We start from the raw sequence: 13329 nt of genomic DNA on the forward strand, positions 1-13329 counted from the left end.
ATGTAAATATATTTATATCGAAGTAAGATGAATATATATTATTCAAATACATCATGTAAAATATTTTGTCATTTGAATGTTAAATTGAAATGTAAAATCTGAATCTATATTTTTAATCTGAAAGTTGACAGTTTGATATATTTACCATATATCTAAAGAATGTTTTCTTTCTTTCTTTCTTTCTTTCTTTCTTTCTTTCTTTCTTTCTTTCTTTCTTTCTTTCTTTCTTTCTTTCTTTCTTTCTTTCTTTCTTTCTTTCTTTCTTTCTTTCTTCTCTTTCTTTCTTTCTTTCTTTCTTTCTCTTTCTTTTTCTTTCTTTCTTCTCTTTCTTTCTTTCTTTCTTTCTTTCTTTCTCTTTCTTTTTCTTTCTTTCTTCTCTTTCTTTCTTTCTTTCTTTCTTTCTTTCTTTCTCTTTCTTTTTCTTTCTTTCTTTCTTTCTTTCTTTCTTTCTTTCTTTCTTTCTTTCTTTCTTTCTTTCTTTCTTTCTTTCTTTCTTTCTTTCTTTCTTTCTTTCTTTCTTTCTTTCTTTCTTTCTTTCTTTCTTTCTTTCATGGAGTCCAGGGCAGTTAACACTTCCTGTGTTCTGCATACTTTTTGTGATAGTAAAAAAAAGTTATCACAACAAGGTTCTCGGTCATATTTTTTATGTTTAAATTGGACCTCAAGAACATTTCTTTTCTTAACATGAAATAACTGCTTGCAGTGTAAAAAAAATGTTTTATCTCTCCTTAAATTTTGCCGTCAGTAATTGCGAGGTGATGAAGGTAGTGATGTCATGGGGGTAGAGTTACTGGGACAGTAGCGGGGGAAGGAGAGAAGGTCTCTGTCCCACTGTGAGGCCACATTCTTGGCTCTGCATAGGTAAGAGGTGGATGCCATTAGCATTTCTGCTGATAGGAATATCTGCCAAGAACAGTCTCCTGCAGAATCTCTGATGGTCTGGGAGACTTTAAGCCTCATTGTAGACTGATTAGCAGACCAGCGGGAAATCTGTACACTTTATTAGCATTTTCTGCACTGATTTTGAATTCTGGAATGAATTTAAACACGCAAAATTTTGGTAAATGAAACCGGAAATACTGTGGTAGCTAAAAGCACAATTAGGCAAAAATATGTATTATAAAATGGTTCGGATCTAATTGGTCAATAGTGTATTCAAACGGCAATATAATCCACTATGTAAAATGCAAAATACCCATAGCAGATTGTTATTTTTCTGCTTACAAGTTTAAGAATTAAGGTTCCAAAAGGGGGAGTTCATAAAATGAACTTTTTTTTCTTATTCTGAAGAACATTTTAATAGTCTAAATAAACTTTTTCCACTAGAATGTTTTGTGCATTTGAAAGTTCCATGGATGTTAAAGGTTCTTCATGGAACCACCGATGCCAATAAATAACCTTTATTTTTAAGAGTGTGGCAATGTTTTATGTCGGCAATGTGGTAACAGTTGAAATTAGTCAACATTAATGCGTAAACTAACACTAACTAACAATGAGCAATACATTTGTTATTAATCTTAATATTTTTTTAAATCTATGTTAATGTCAATTAATGAAATATTAAACTTTTTTTTTTTATAATAAAAAATATTTTCTAATTAATATTTTTTTAATATATTTCTATTTTAGAAAAGCAATATGGCACTAATTTCCATGCTATATTGTGAAAGTAGTCACAGCTAAAGGGACATAACATAGCACAGCCTTTCTTGTAGGTTCCAATTTTTGGGAAATCTGCAGATCTTTCTGTAAAGTTTTGCCGTTGCAGTTTTCGTGTGGGCCTGCTTATTAGCAAAGCTGCTTTTCTATCGCAGCTCCAGAGACTTCACCAGGGTCATGACATGTTTCACTTAACAAGGACGATTTGATGGTAAAGGCAATTCATCAAGCATTACTTTCTGCTCCCAGAAGCCATAACATCACAGAGCGAAGAGAGGAAAAATTACTTGTTTTTCTTCTTCAGGACTCTTTGTATTGTCAGGATTGTACAATGTAATCCTCATTTTATCTAAACAGATCCATTCTCCTTCCACTTTATTTGCAGGATCAGATAGCATGTCCTCAATGTGTTTCAAACGGGAGCTTTCCAAAAGATAGAGGAATTTGGGTCACATTTTATAATAACTCCACGCATGTGCTACTCTAATCTGCAGATTCAAAATAACCCCTTAATGCTGTAATAACCCTTTATCTAATTATGTATGGCTTTTATTCTTAATATATAGTTTGAATAAGCACAACTGTAGAAACACATCTGGGCAGGGTTAGCAGGGACAGTTTCCCATTACTGGGAGATCCGGGCAGTGGAGAGAATCAGAGTGACAGAAAAGCATTTAAATGTTTAAAACAACCTATGCATGAACTTCTTTGTTCATAATATGTATGTTGATAAATGTACCTTAAGTGCATCTCCTGCCCTTTTCAGTCACCTGGATCAACAGATTTAGTTGATACTGGAATAACATTCCTGTCTGAAAATGTAGGCCCTACCCCTAAGCATATCAATCAATCAATCAATCAAATTTATTTATATATAGCACACTTAAAAACAACCATGGTTGACCAAGGTGCTTCACAGGTTAAAACAACAACAAATTACTGCTCATACATTTATACAACAATAAAACATGTGTAATATACAGTATACGAGGTATAGTGAAAATTAAAATAAAATAAAATTAAAATTACCAGGAAATTAAAAGCCCTAACTCGAAAGAAAAGCCAAAGAAAAATAATGAGTTTTTAACAATGATTTAAAGCATTCCAGAGTTTGGCAGGTTCTGATATGGACTGGCAAGTTGTTCCACAATTGAGGGGCAGCTACACTGAATGCTCGATCACCTCTGGTTTTTAGCCTGCTTCTCGGTACATCCAAGAGGAGGAGATTAGCGGATCTTAGCGCTTTAGCCGGGATATGAGCGTGCAGAAGCTCTGTTAAATATAATGGAGCCAGGCCATTTAAGCATTTAAAAGTCAGTAGTAAAATTTTAAAATCGATCCTAAAATGAACAGGGAGCCAGTGGAGGTGACGCAACACAGGTGTGATATGGTCCCTCTTCCTCTTTCCTGTCAAGAGACGTGCAGCCGCATTCTGGACTAACTGCAGACGCTGAATCGATGACTTATCTAAGCCTACGTACAACGAGTTACAGTAGTCAAGGCGAGAGGTTATAAGGGCATTTATCACCCTTATAACTAAGCATAACCTATACCCATAAGTTATCTCTAAAATCAGAGGGAAATGATCGGTGAATAAAACTGATGTAGACACCCAAAACCCTGGTTGTAAGCCTATAAACTTGACATAAACTGTAAACTTGTCCCTCAATTCTTATTGATTGATTGGAATAACAAAGATGTTGATCCTGGAACATGTTGTACTTGGTGAAATCACGTTCTCCACCCTTTTACATGATCGTTTATTAAACATTAGGTCTCATTTGGTAAGTATGAGTGTAGTACTCCCATTTAACACATTTTAACATACTTAAATGTGAAGTGAGTCATTTCTGGTCCATTAACGCCACATTCCCCTGCCATTAGTTGGACAAAAAGATAGTCATAATTATTTGAGCCACTGGGCTGGTTGGGATGTGTTATCTTAATATTGTTTATGTACAAATATCATATTTAATATAATGTTTTGAATTAACTTTTATTTTTATTTTTTCAGTTTTAATTTAAATTTTAGTGTACATTTTAGTCAACTTTGTTATGTGCTTTAGTGGAACAAATTTTCATTGTTTTCTTTCAGCTATATTTCAATTACCAAAAATTAAATTTAATAGTTTTAGTTAAAGTCCCCCTGTAGTCAATAATTGTATCCCTTAAAACTCATCTTTGATCACCAAAATAACATTTAATCGTTTTTTTCCTAGAAAAAAATTTCTTCATGTCATTCAAATTGCTTGAATGTATACACCCTTGCCTCATTTAGTATGAATATGCAAACTAGCCCCGCCTCCAATCACTCACACCAACTCAGAGATCCACCCGTTGACAATCACACATTGACGTGATTGGTTACAAGGTAGTTTGTGACGTCAGAAACACCAATGATTTCAATATGCATTTTTGAGACAGTTTTTTAGTTTTTTTTTCACTGCAGTTTTAAGGAGAAAATACTGTGTTGAAAATGGTGTTGACTCTTGAATATGCACATCTTAAGGTACAGGTACGTGCTGGTCATAAAATTAGAATATCATCAAAAAGTTGATTTATTTCAAGAAATCAACTTAAAGGTACAATATGCAAGAATTTTTTTGCCGCTAGAGGGCGCTACATTCCAAACAACAACAACGGCGTAGCTTGATGACGATGTGAAGGAGCGTGGAATGATGGGAACTGTCGTTTTAAACTCCACCGTGGATGTAAATCAGTCAGAGTGGAATCGAAAAATCATGTTCATGGATGAGGCTAAGTTCTATTTTTATAAATGTTGCGTTTAATAACATGCTTTTTGTGGCGAGGGGGGCGTGGCTCTGTGATGGGAGAGAGAAGAGACGAGCAAGTAGGTCAAGTGCAAATGACGAACCTGTGTCTTATTGCAGTATTATTGGCGTGGAGAGACCGCTTATAAGCCGCGCTGGAACGAGAGAGAGACTGGAGAGAAAACTGGACGCAGAGGAAGAAAACCGGTGGATCCGAGCTCTCATTTTTGAACTGTTTTGTGCCGTCGCGGTTGCCACAGTGAATGCGCGTTGTGCGCGGCTTTTGTTTGTTTTGCTTTATTTTAATAAAGTACGAGTCCCAGTCACGCCGATCCCTGTCTTCTTCCTTCCTGACTCTTAAACCTCATCACACTTTTATTTCATTAAAATGAATTAACCACAAGAAAAGTAAGGTTTAACATTGGTTATCATAGATGTTACTGTATTTGTTGAATTCGTTGTTGTGATAACGCTGCGCAGTTTTACGTGTTCTAAACAATTGTTGTAAAAGTACATTCGAACATGCCCACATCATTTGCCAAAATACTGATTAATCTTTATGTATAACACATGCTATGTTTATTTACATGGCCATAAACACCAGACGTGATAAACAATGTTTAAACTAAACACAAATCTAAAGCAATAATACTTTCCTTACATAAACATAACTATTACCGAATGCTACATTTGGAAAATATAAAATTAAGCATGCTTTGTCGACAGAACCAGCTGCAATCGGTAAAGAATAATTGTGTACCATAACGACTGCAAGAAACAAGCTAAAGTTTGTAGTAGCTTGATAGACGCTAACGTTACAACTTCCGCATTTGTCCAGGACTCCACGCAGTACGAGCGGAAACCGAGGGTAACGCGGATATGACGCAATTGACTGGCGACTCCCAGCTCCCCCCTGCTCTAACGCCCCGTTTCCTTGGTTAAAATCGCAATTTTCTCACGATTTAAAAATAGTTGGAAACATTTGGGATATTGTAAGTAATCAACTTAACAAAATATATAACACTGGCCTTGAGATTTTGGGATATTTTAATGCAAAATTCTTACATATTGTACCTTTAACAGGTGAAACTAATATATTATTACATGCAAAGTGAGATATTTCAAGCCTTTATTTGTTATAATTTTGATGATTATGACTTACAGCTTATGAAACCCACGAAATCAAAATCCCAGAGAATTAGAATATTACATGAAATCACACAGTAATTACACAGTAATACCATGGTCATTGAACCAGGTTTTGGTTCTTTTGGCAGTGTGGGCAGGTGCAAATCCTGCTGGAAAATGAAGTCAGCATCTCCATAAAGCTTGTCTGCTGAAGGAAGCATGAAGTGCTCTGGAAATGTCCTGGTAGACGTCTGCGTTGGGTGGACAGCACAGTGGACCAACACCAGCCGATGACATGGCTCCCCAAACCAACCGAGACTGTGGAAACTTCACACTGGACTTAAAGCATCTTGGATTGTGTGCCTCTCCATTCTTCCTCCAGACTCTGGGACCTTGGTTTCCAAATGAGATGCAAAATTTGCTCTCATCAGAAAAGAGGACTTTGGTCCACTGTGCTTTATTAAATCCAGAGTCAACGCAGCCGTCTACCAGGACATTTTCCGAGCACTTCATGCTTCCTTCATTTTCCAGCAGGATTTGCACCTGCCCACACTGCCAAAAGAACCAAAACCTGGTTCAATGACCATGGTATTACTGTGTGATTTCATGTAATATTCAAATTTTTTTAAATCCTGTTTTCGTGGGTTTTATGAGCTGGAAGACCAAATTATGTACAAATAAACCACTAAATACTTGAAATCTGTAGGGGAGCTCTAGAGAAACCTGTGAGCAAAAAGCGAGAATACAGCGAAGAAATTCCCGAAACTGCATAGCCCTGCTTTAATGAATCTGTTTGAGATCGAATTCTTGAAATAAATCAACTTTTTGATGATATTCAAATTTTATGACCAGCACCTGTATATTAAACACACCACATAGACATTTAAACAACATTAAAAACTTGATTTTCACCACAGGGGGACTTTAACAATAACAACACTGTCAGAGAAACAGAGCAATGTTTTGATAGCACTACAGAGTCACTTTCATATATGAATAGCCTATACTTGTTTTTGAATATTTTTAATGCAATAGAACAAATTCGTATTAAAACAGATAAACAAATTTTCAGCAGACTTTCCCCTAAAATCGCTGGAATGTAATGTCTGTTTTTTATGAACTGTTATATTGAGGGGAACTTCAAAAGTGAAATTGTGAAGTGCATTTAGCTGAATGTGGGAACATATGTATATATATAAACACTGCATGTGTGCATGTGTTTCCCATGCTTTGCATATGGTGTCTTGTGCAAACATCAGCAATATGCATCGTACTGACCATGAAAAATAACCATGAAGAGTTAGTCATCCCTTCTTTGACCTTTGCTCTTTTTTTTTTCTCTCTTGCACATGTTAGGGAATTTAACAACTATTGCCCCTCTGAAAATTCAGTTCATTCTCTTTCGCTCCTTTTTCAGGACCTCCCAGAAGTTTCCACAAATCTGTCACCTTATGTCCCCCAATACTCTGTAAGAATTGTTTGTTTATCCAAAAACAGATTTCATAAACTCTTTTAGCAGGGGTGAAAATATTAGGGACACTCTCTCAGAACAGATTTTCTTAAGTATTTAGCTGTCAGCAATGATAAAGGTGAATGTAATTGCAGTGCTTCTACTGCAAATAATGCAAAAAAATTGTTTTCAAAAAGGTTTCCCAAACACTCCCGATATTTGACGTTGGTTGAACAGCCAAGTTTCATCAAACTGGGGTGCGTTTCCCGTACAGCGACATAACTCGCTGCTTCACTACCACAGTATGATGTTGAAGAAATCAAGTCGTGACTGTTTCCCGAAACCATATTGTCGCAAATTGGTCATTCAACCACGTTGGTTAATGATGTCACGCAGGTGGTGGAGTAATAACTTGTTTTTAATGAATCTGTTTGAGATCGAATTAATGCTAGATGTTTTGCTATAAATTACAGACATGTCATCTGAGGACTGTCTTATATTTTTCTCAGTTATTTGCTTTATTTCCAGATTCAATCATAGGCTCGTTCTTACATTTGCTTTGCTTTGCTTACGGTGATTTAAATCTATTGACAAACTAAAAGGCGTAAAGGACATTTGTATGTCTTCTAAATAAAAGATACAGATAGGATAGGCTCAAGATAAGGATTTATTAAAGGAGTAGTTCACTTTAAAATGAAAATTAGCCCATGATTTACTCACCCTCAAGCCATCTTAGGTGTATGACTTTCTTCTTTCAGACGAATACAATCACAGTTATATTAAAAAATATCCTGGCTCTTCCAAGTTTTATAATGGCAGTGGATTGCAACCAACAGACTGAAGCTCAAAAACGTGCACAAACCATCCATCGTGAACAAACCATTTTACACAAACTCATCGTTTTGCTTCAGAAGACCTTTATTAACCCACAGGAGCCATTTGGAGATTGTTCACGATGGATGGATGCACGTTTTTGAGCTTCAATCTGTTGGCTGCAATCCACTGCCATTATAAAACTTGGAAGAGCCAGGATATTTATTAATATAACTGTGATTGTATTCGTCTGAAAGAAGAAAGTCATATACACCTAAGATGGCTTGAGGGTGAGTAAATCATGGGCTAATTTTCATTTTAAAGTGGACTAATCGTTTAAGTCCACATGTTATAAAAACAAGAAACTATGCTTCTAACCACAGCTCGAGAGCTGTCCTTCCAACCACACAACTTTGCGATGCTGTTTGCGAATGTTCTCTGTAACTATGGTTTTCGGGAAACACCGACTCGTTGAACTGTGCTGATAACGACGGAACTTACGACCATAGTTGGCTAACGATGCTTTTGGGAAAAGCACTCCTGATTGGTCCAGTCCCATCTGGTAATTCATTTTAAAAGGAATTACTATTTTTGATTTAGAAAGGAAACAATAAATTGATAAAAAAATGTTATCAATGTTAAGGTTACAAAATATTTATATTTATATTCTATAAATGCTGTCCTTTTGAAATTTTCATTCATCAAAGAATCCTATCACGGTTTTCACAAAAATTTTAAGCAGCAAAACTGTTTATACTTTGAGAATAAGAAAGATTTAGATTTCTGTAACACTTTACTTAAAGCCTTTATGTATAATTGTCAGGGATCCACCAGATCTGCACACTCCGCCCACTCGTTCACTCTCCCCAGAATACTGATTCACCACACCTGCACCTCATCATCACCTCATCATTCACTCCCTTTAAATACAACCCTTCACCTTCTGTTCAGTGTCTGGTCTTGTCTTTATATGGACACACAAGACTCACAACCTGTTACTTACCTGATCTACCAACCTGAGATACTCATCCTCATTCTTCATTCCTATCTGCCTTCTCCATTGATCATCTTCATCATCCGTTCTCCTCTCTGGTTTCCACTCCACCTGCAAAGACATTCATATTACTATTCAGCTAAGTTCTATCTTCATCTCAAGTTTGCATGACCTACTCACCATTACATCTGCTGGTTCCGTGCTTCTGTTCTCAATAAACATTGTTTCATTTACTTACCTGTTTGAGTCTTCACTAAACCTGACAATAATGCATATTAAAAGTATTGTAATGCATTAATTGTGCTTTTAATGCACCTTACAATGCATTGTATGGTCTTGTGAATAATTGTATTTATAATCATTTTTTATACACCTTTAGAAAGTATAATGCATTAAAACAAGAAATCACAAATGATTTACTTTTAGCTTCTGACCAAGGCTGTATCTCAATACTAGTTTTACTTGATCTTAGTGCTGCGTTCGATACTATAGATCACACATTACTCTTAGATCGACTACAAAATTATACTGGTGTTCAAGGACAAGCATTAAGCTGGTTCAAATCATACCTATCTGACCGCTTCCATTTTGTCTATTTAAATGGAGAAAAATCGATCATAACTCCAGTAAACTATGGAGTGCCGCAGGGATCTGTGTTAGGCCCTCTGTTATTTTCAATATATATGATGCCACTTGGAAATATTTTAAGGAAACATGGAATTAGTTTCCATTGTTATGCTGATGACACTCAAATATATATTTCATCACGGCCGGATGAAAACGCTAAATTTTCCAAATTGACAGAGTGTGTTAAAGATATAAAAGATTGGATGACGCGTAATTTACTTTTATTAAATCCAGACAAGACAGAGGTAATACTTATAGGTTCAAAAAACCGCCCACAAAACCTCGCACAATACAACTTTAACATCATAGGATGTCCTGTTACTTTATCCTCTACAGTAAAAGACCTGGGTGTTATACTCGATTGCAACCTGTCTTTTGAAAATCATATTTCATATGTTACAAAAACAGCCTTTTTCCACCTTAGAAACATTGCTAAGCTACGTAATATGCTATCAGTTTCTGATGCAGAAAAGTTAGTTCATGCATTCATGACCTCGAGACTGGATTACTGTAATGCTTTATTAGCTGGTTGTCCTGCATCCTCAATAAACAAGCTACAGTTAGTCCAAAATGCCGCCGCTAGAGTTCTTACGAGATCAAGAAAATATGATCATATAACACCGATTTTATCATCACTGCATTGGTTACCTATAAAGTTCCGTATTAATTACAAGGTATTGCTACTGACTTATAAAGCCCTAAACGGCTTAGCTCCAGTCTATTTAACGGATCTTCTATCGCCCTATAATCCATCGCGCTCTTTAAGATCACTAAATTCAAGGCTTTTGGTCATACCTAGGATATCCAGAACCACCAAAGGAGGGAGAGCATTTTCACATTTGGCTCCAAAACTCTGGAATAGTCTTCCTGATACTGTTCGTTGCTCAGACTCGCTCTCCCAGTTTAAAACTAGATTAAAGTCACATTTCTTCAGCCAGGCATTCATATAATCCTACAGTTCAAACTACAATCCGGCCTATAGCTCATAAATGCCAGAGGAGAACTGGCCCCCGACTGAGCCTGGGTTCTCCCAAGGTTTTTTTTCTCCATTAGGTCACCTGATGGAGTTTTAGGACACCATTAGGTCACTTGATGGAGTTTTTCGGTTTTTATTATATATTTAATTTAATTTTATCAATCAATAAATTCCTCTTGAAACAAACTTTGTTGTATTATTTTAATTTAATACTGTGAAGCTGCTTTGATACAATCTGTATTGTGAAAAGCTCTATACAAATAAACTTGACTTGACTTGACTTGACAAACAACCAATTTCAGATTTAACAAGGAATCTGTGAATGTTATGACTTAACGTTGGTTACAATTACAAGATATGCATTGATATAATGCATTACCCATAAAGGGTTTAAGTAAAGTGTTACCAAGGTTTCTGGAGCACCAGATCAGCATGATTTCTGAAGGATCATGTGACACTGAAGTGCTGCTGAAACCTCGGCTTTGCATCACAGGAATAAATTATATTTGAAAAATATATTCAAATAGAAAACACTAATATTAAGCTGTAATAAAATTTCACAATATTGAATACGGTTTTGACTATTTTGTGTTAATGAGCATAAGACACTTCTTTTAAAAACATTTTAAAAAATCTTACAATCCGCAAACTTTTGAATGCCAGTAGATGCCGTTACTACATCATTATGCAGGAAACATCACCTTTAAGATGTAAAATAGAAAATCCTGTATAACCAAGAGTGATGCAGCTGGCTGGTCATTCATTGCCTTTCATTATCAAAAACAGAGTAAGGGAGAGAGACAAGTCTCTCTTTCACACTTATTAAAGGGTCTCTGTGGATTATTCCCTATGGAGGAAGTAGAGAGTGGCTGTATCTATTGATAGGTAGCCTACTGAAAGAAATGCACACCCAAACTGTGAGTCTCAGAGCAAAAATAAATAAATAAAAATAGTGACACACAAATGTAGTTAAAGAAACTTGATGATGTCCCAGGCCTCACACTGTGCTCCTTATCCACAGCACATGTGCGCTTGCTATTATCACTCAGAGGGGAATTGTGTGTGAGGCATCCTGAGACTCACACATTTAATAAGGCCGTGCATGTGTGTGTATGTGTGTGTGTAATAATATGCTTTGTCATGGTCATAAGGCTCTCACAAAAGTGAAAAAGGATTTGTCAAGATAGGCTTGATAGATTGACTGACAGACAGACAGACAGAGAGACTTCACTCACGCTATGTGAGCTTCCACAAAGCTTTTAAGAACCACTACTTTATTTGTGTACTTTTTGTGCTGTAAGACATTATCAACTGTCCATAAACCCATTGCATTCCTCCATAATTGCTTCCATGACCTATAAATCTAAAGTTTATGTATGAACAAATGTAAGCACTTTGTGTGAAGTCAACCATAGAACTTGAAAAATCTTGTTGAAAAGTGATTTTTATTGCTAGCCTTCAAGTGCTGTTACAAGTGACTTCCTCATTGTTTCAAAAAATAGTCTGTATGTGCCTAAATAAAAAATGGTCCGTTCAATAGTTTATTCACTCTTCAAATTCTTTTTGTTTGACCAAATAAAATCCTAGGCAGATTTGATCTCATGCTACAAAAAAATCATGTCTTTTTCAAAAAGGTTATTCAGTATTGTAACCTTTTTTTCTCTTTAGGGTCAACAGAGTTAATTAGTTAATGCTTAGTTAATATAGGCTATGCAATTTCAAATATAAAATATAAGAATGTTTAACTGCATTACATTGTTTTATTTGTTTGTTTATGAATTAGATTAATAAAATAAATTATACCCAAAAAAAGAACATTAAAATCTGGCCAAGTAACGTTCCTCAGTTCTCCTATACTTTTTTGAGGTATTCAATGTGTTTTGGGGCGTCAAACAGAAAATATGACGGTTAATACATGTGTTGTTCATCATTTTCCATTGTCCAGAGTCTGGAGACGAGCTCGTCGAAGTATCCCCTGTCCGGCGCTCTCTGCGCGGTCACGCCCCGGCGGCGCGCCCGCGCTCACTTCAAAAGAGCGGCGTGACGTCATGAAGCGCGAGGCGCTCTCGAGCAGATGAGATGAGGGAGCGCAACAGGCGAGCGCACATCGCGAGCTCACAACTACAATGACAACTTCCTGATGTATTAACAAAAAGTTTATTTGAATTCTTTGCACTTTTGTTTTAAGTCAGCATTGGCTCTCTTTTGTATTCTGTGTGTGGTGCTATGACTGATGACGAGATGACTTCATCACAACTCATTAGAGATTTTCTGAGGTGGAAATCTGTAGTTTGGACCCTGTGGAACCTGCTGAGTCTGTGTGACTGCTACAATCTGGATGTGGAGCATCCTTTAGTTTTTAATGGACCCAATGGATCATTATTCGGATACTCTGTTCTGCTTCACCAGCATGCTGAGAACACACGGTAAGTGATTTGAACATGCATGAGAAGTTTTGATGTTTTCAGTAAAGGGTGACTGAGCCAGTTTGAGAAATAAACTATAGCCTATTTGCCAAATGAAATCGATTTTCAGCTTGTTTTTGTTTATTTCTCACTAGTTTGTTATGTTTTCTATTTTAATGTCAAGTAAGTTGAATCAAATAAATAATAGTGAATCATTTAAAATAATTGTGAATAATTATGGAATTTACATTTGCACTCAACATTAAACTTCGGCTAGCATATGTTTAATACATTTGTCCAGTCACTGTTACTCAGTAGCTGTCTAGTTTTTAATTCAAAGTCATATTATGAAATGATGAACTAACCAAGATATGCCTAGTGGAATATTGTGAAAGGTATCACATGTTGCAGAAGAACTGTAGCCTATATCTCACATTAGCATATCTGTGACAGGTTTATTTTTTTATTTTTTTGAGCCCTGGTTAATATCTGACCCTGAATTCATA

The 13329-nt window shown here is 36.0% G+C and overlaps 1 protein-coding gene and 1 long non-coding RNA gene across 2 annotated transcripts in view; both read left to right on the forward strand.

The window, feature by feature from the left end:
- The first annotated feature begins 4492 nt into the window (after positions 1-4492).
- Positions 4493-13329, forward strand: part of LOC309503861 — an 87809-nt gene continuing 78972 nt past the window's right edge. The window contains exon 1 of the long non-coding RNA XR_014207902.1: positions 4493-5513. This is a non-coding gene — a long non-coding RNA (uncharacterized lncRNA). The remainder of the gene's footprint in view (positions 5514-13329) is intronic.
- Positions 12482-13329, forward strand: part of itga4 (integrin alpha 4) — a 30285-nt gene continuing 29437 nt past the window's right edge. Inside the window, exon 1 of the mRNA XM_082176675.1 lies at positions 12482-12844. Within this exon, the coding sequence (XP_082032801.1) occupies positions 12645-12844 (200 nt within the window). The 5' untranslated portion in view covers positions 12482-12644. The remainder of the gene's footprint in view (positions 12845-13329) is intronic.

This window comes from Leuciscus leuciscus, assembly GCF_965113295.1.
Source record: "Leuciscus leuciscus genome assembly, chromosome: 7".
NCBI lineage: Eukaryota > Metazoa > Chordata > Actinopteri > Cypriniformes > Leuciscidae > Leuciscus > Leuciscus leuciscus.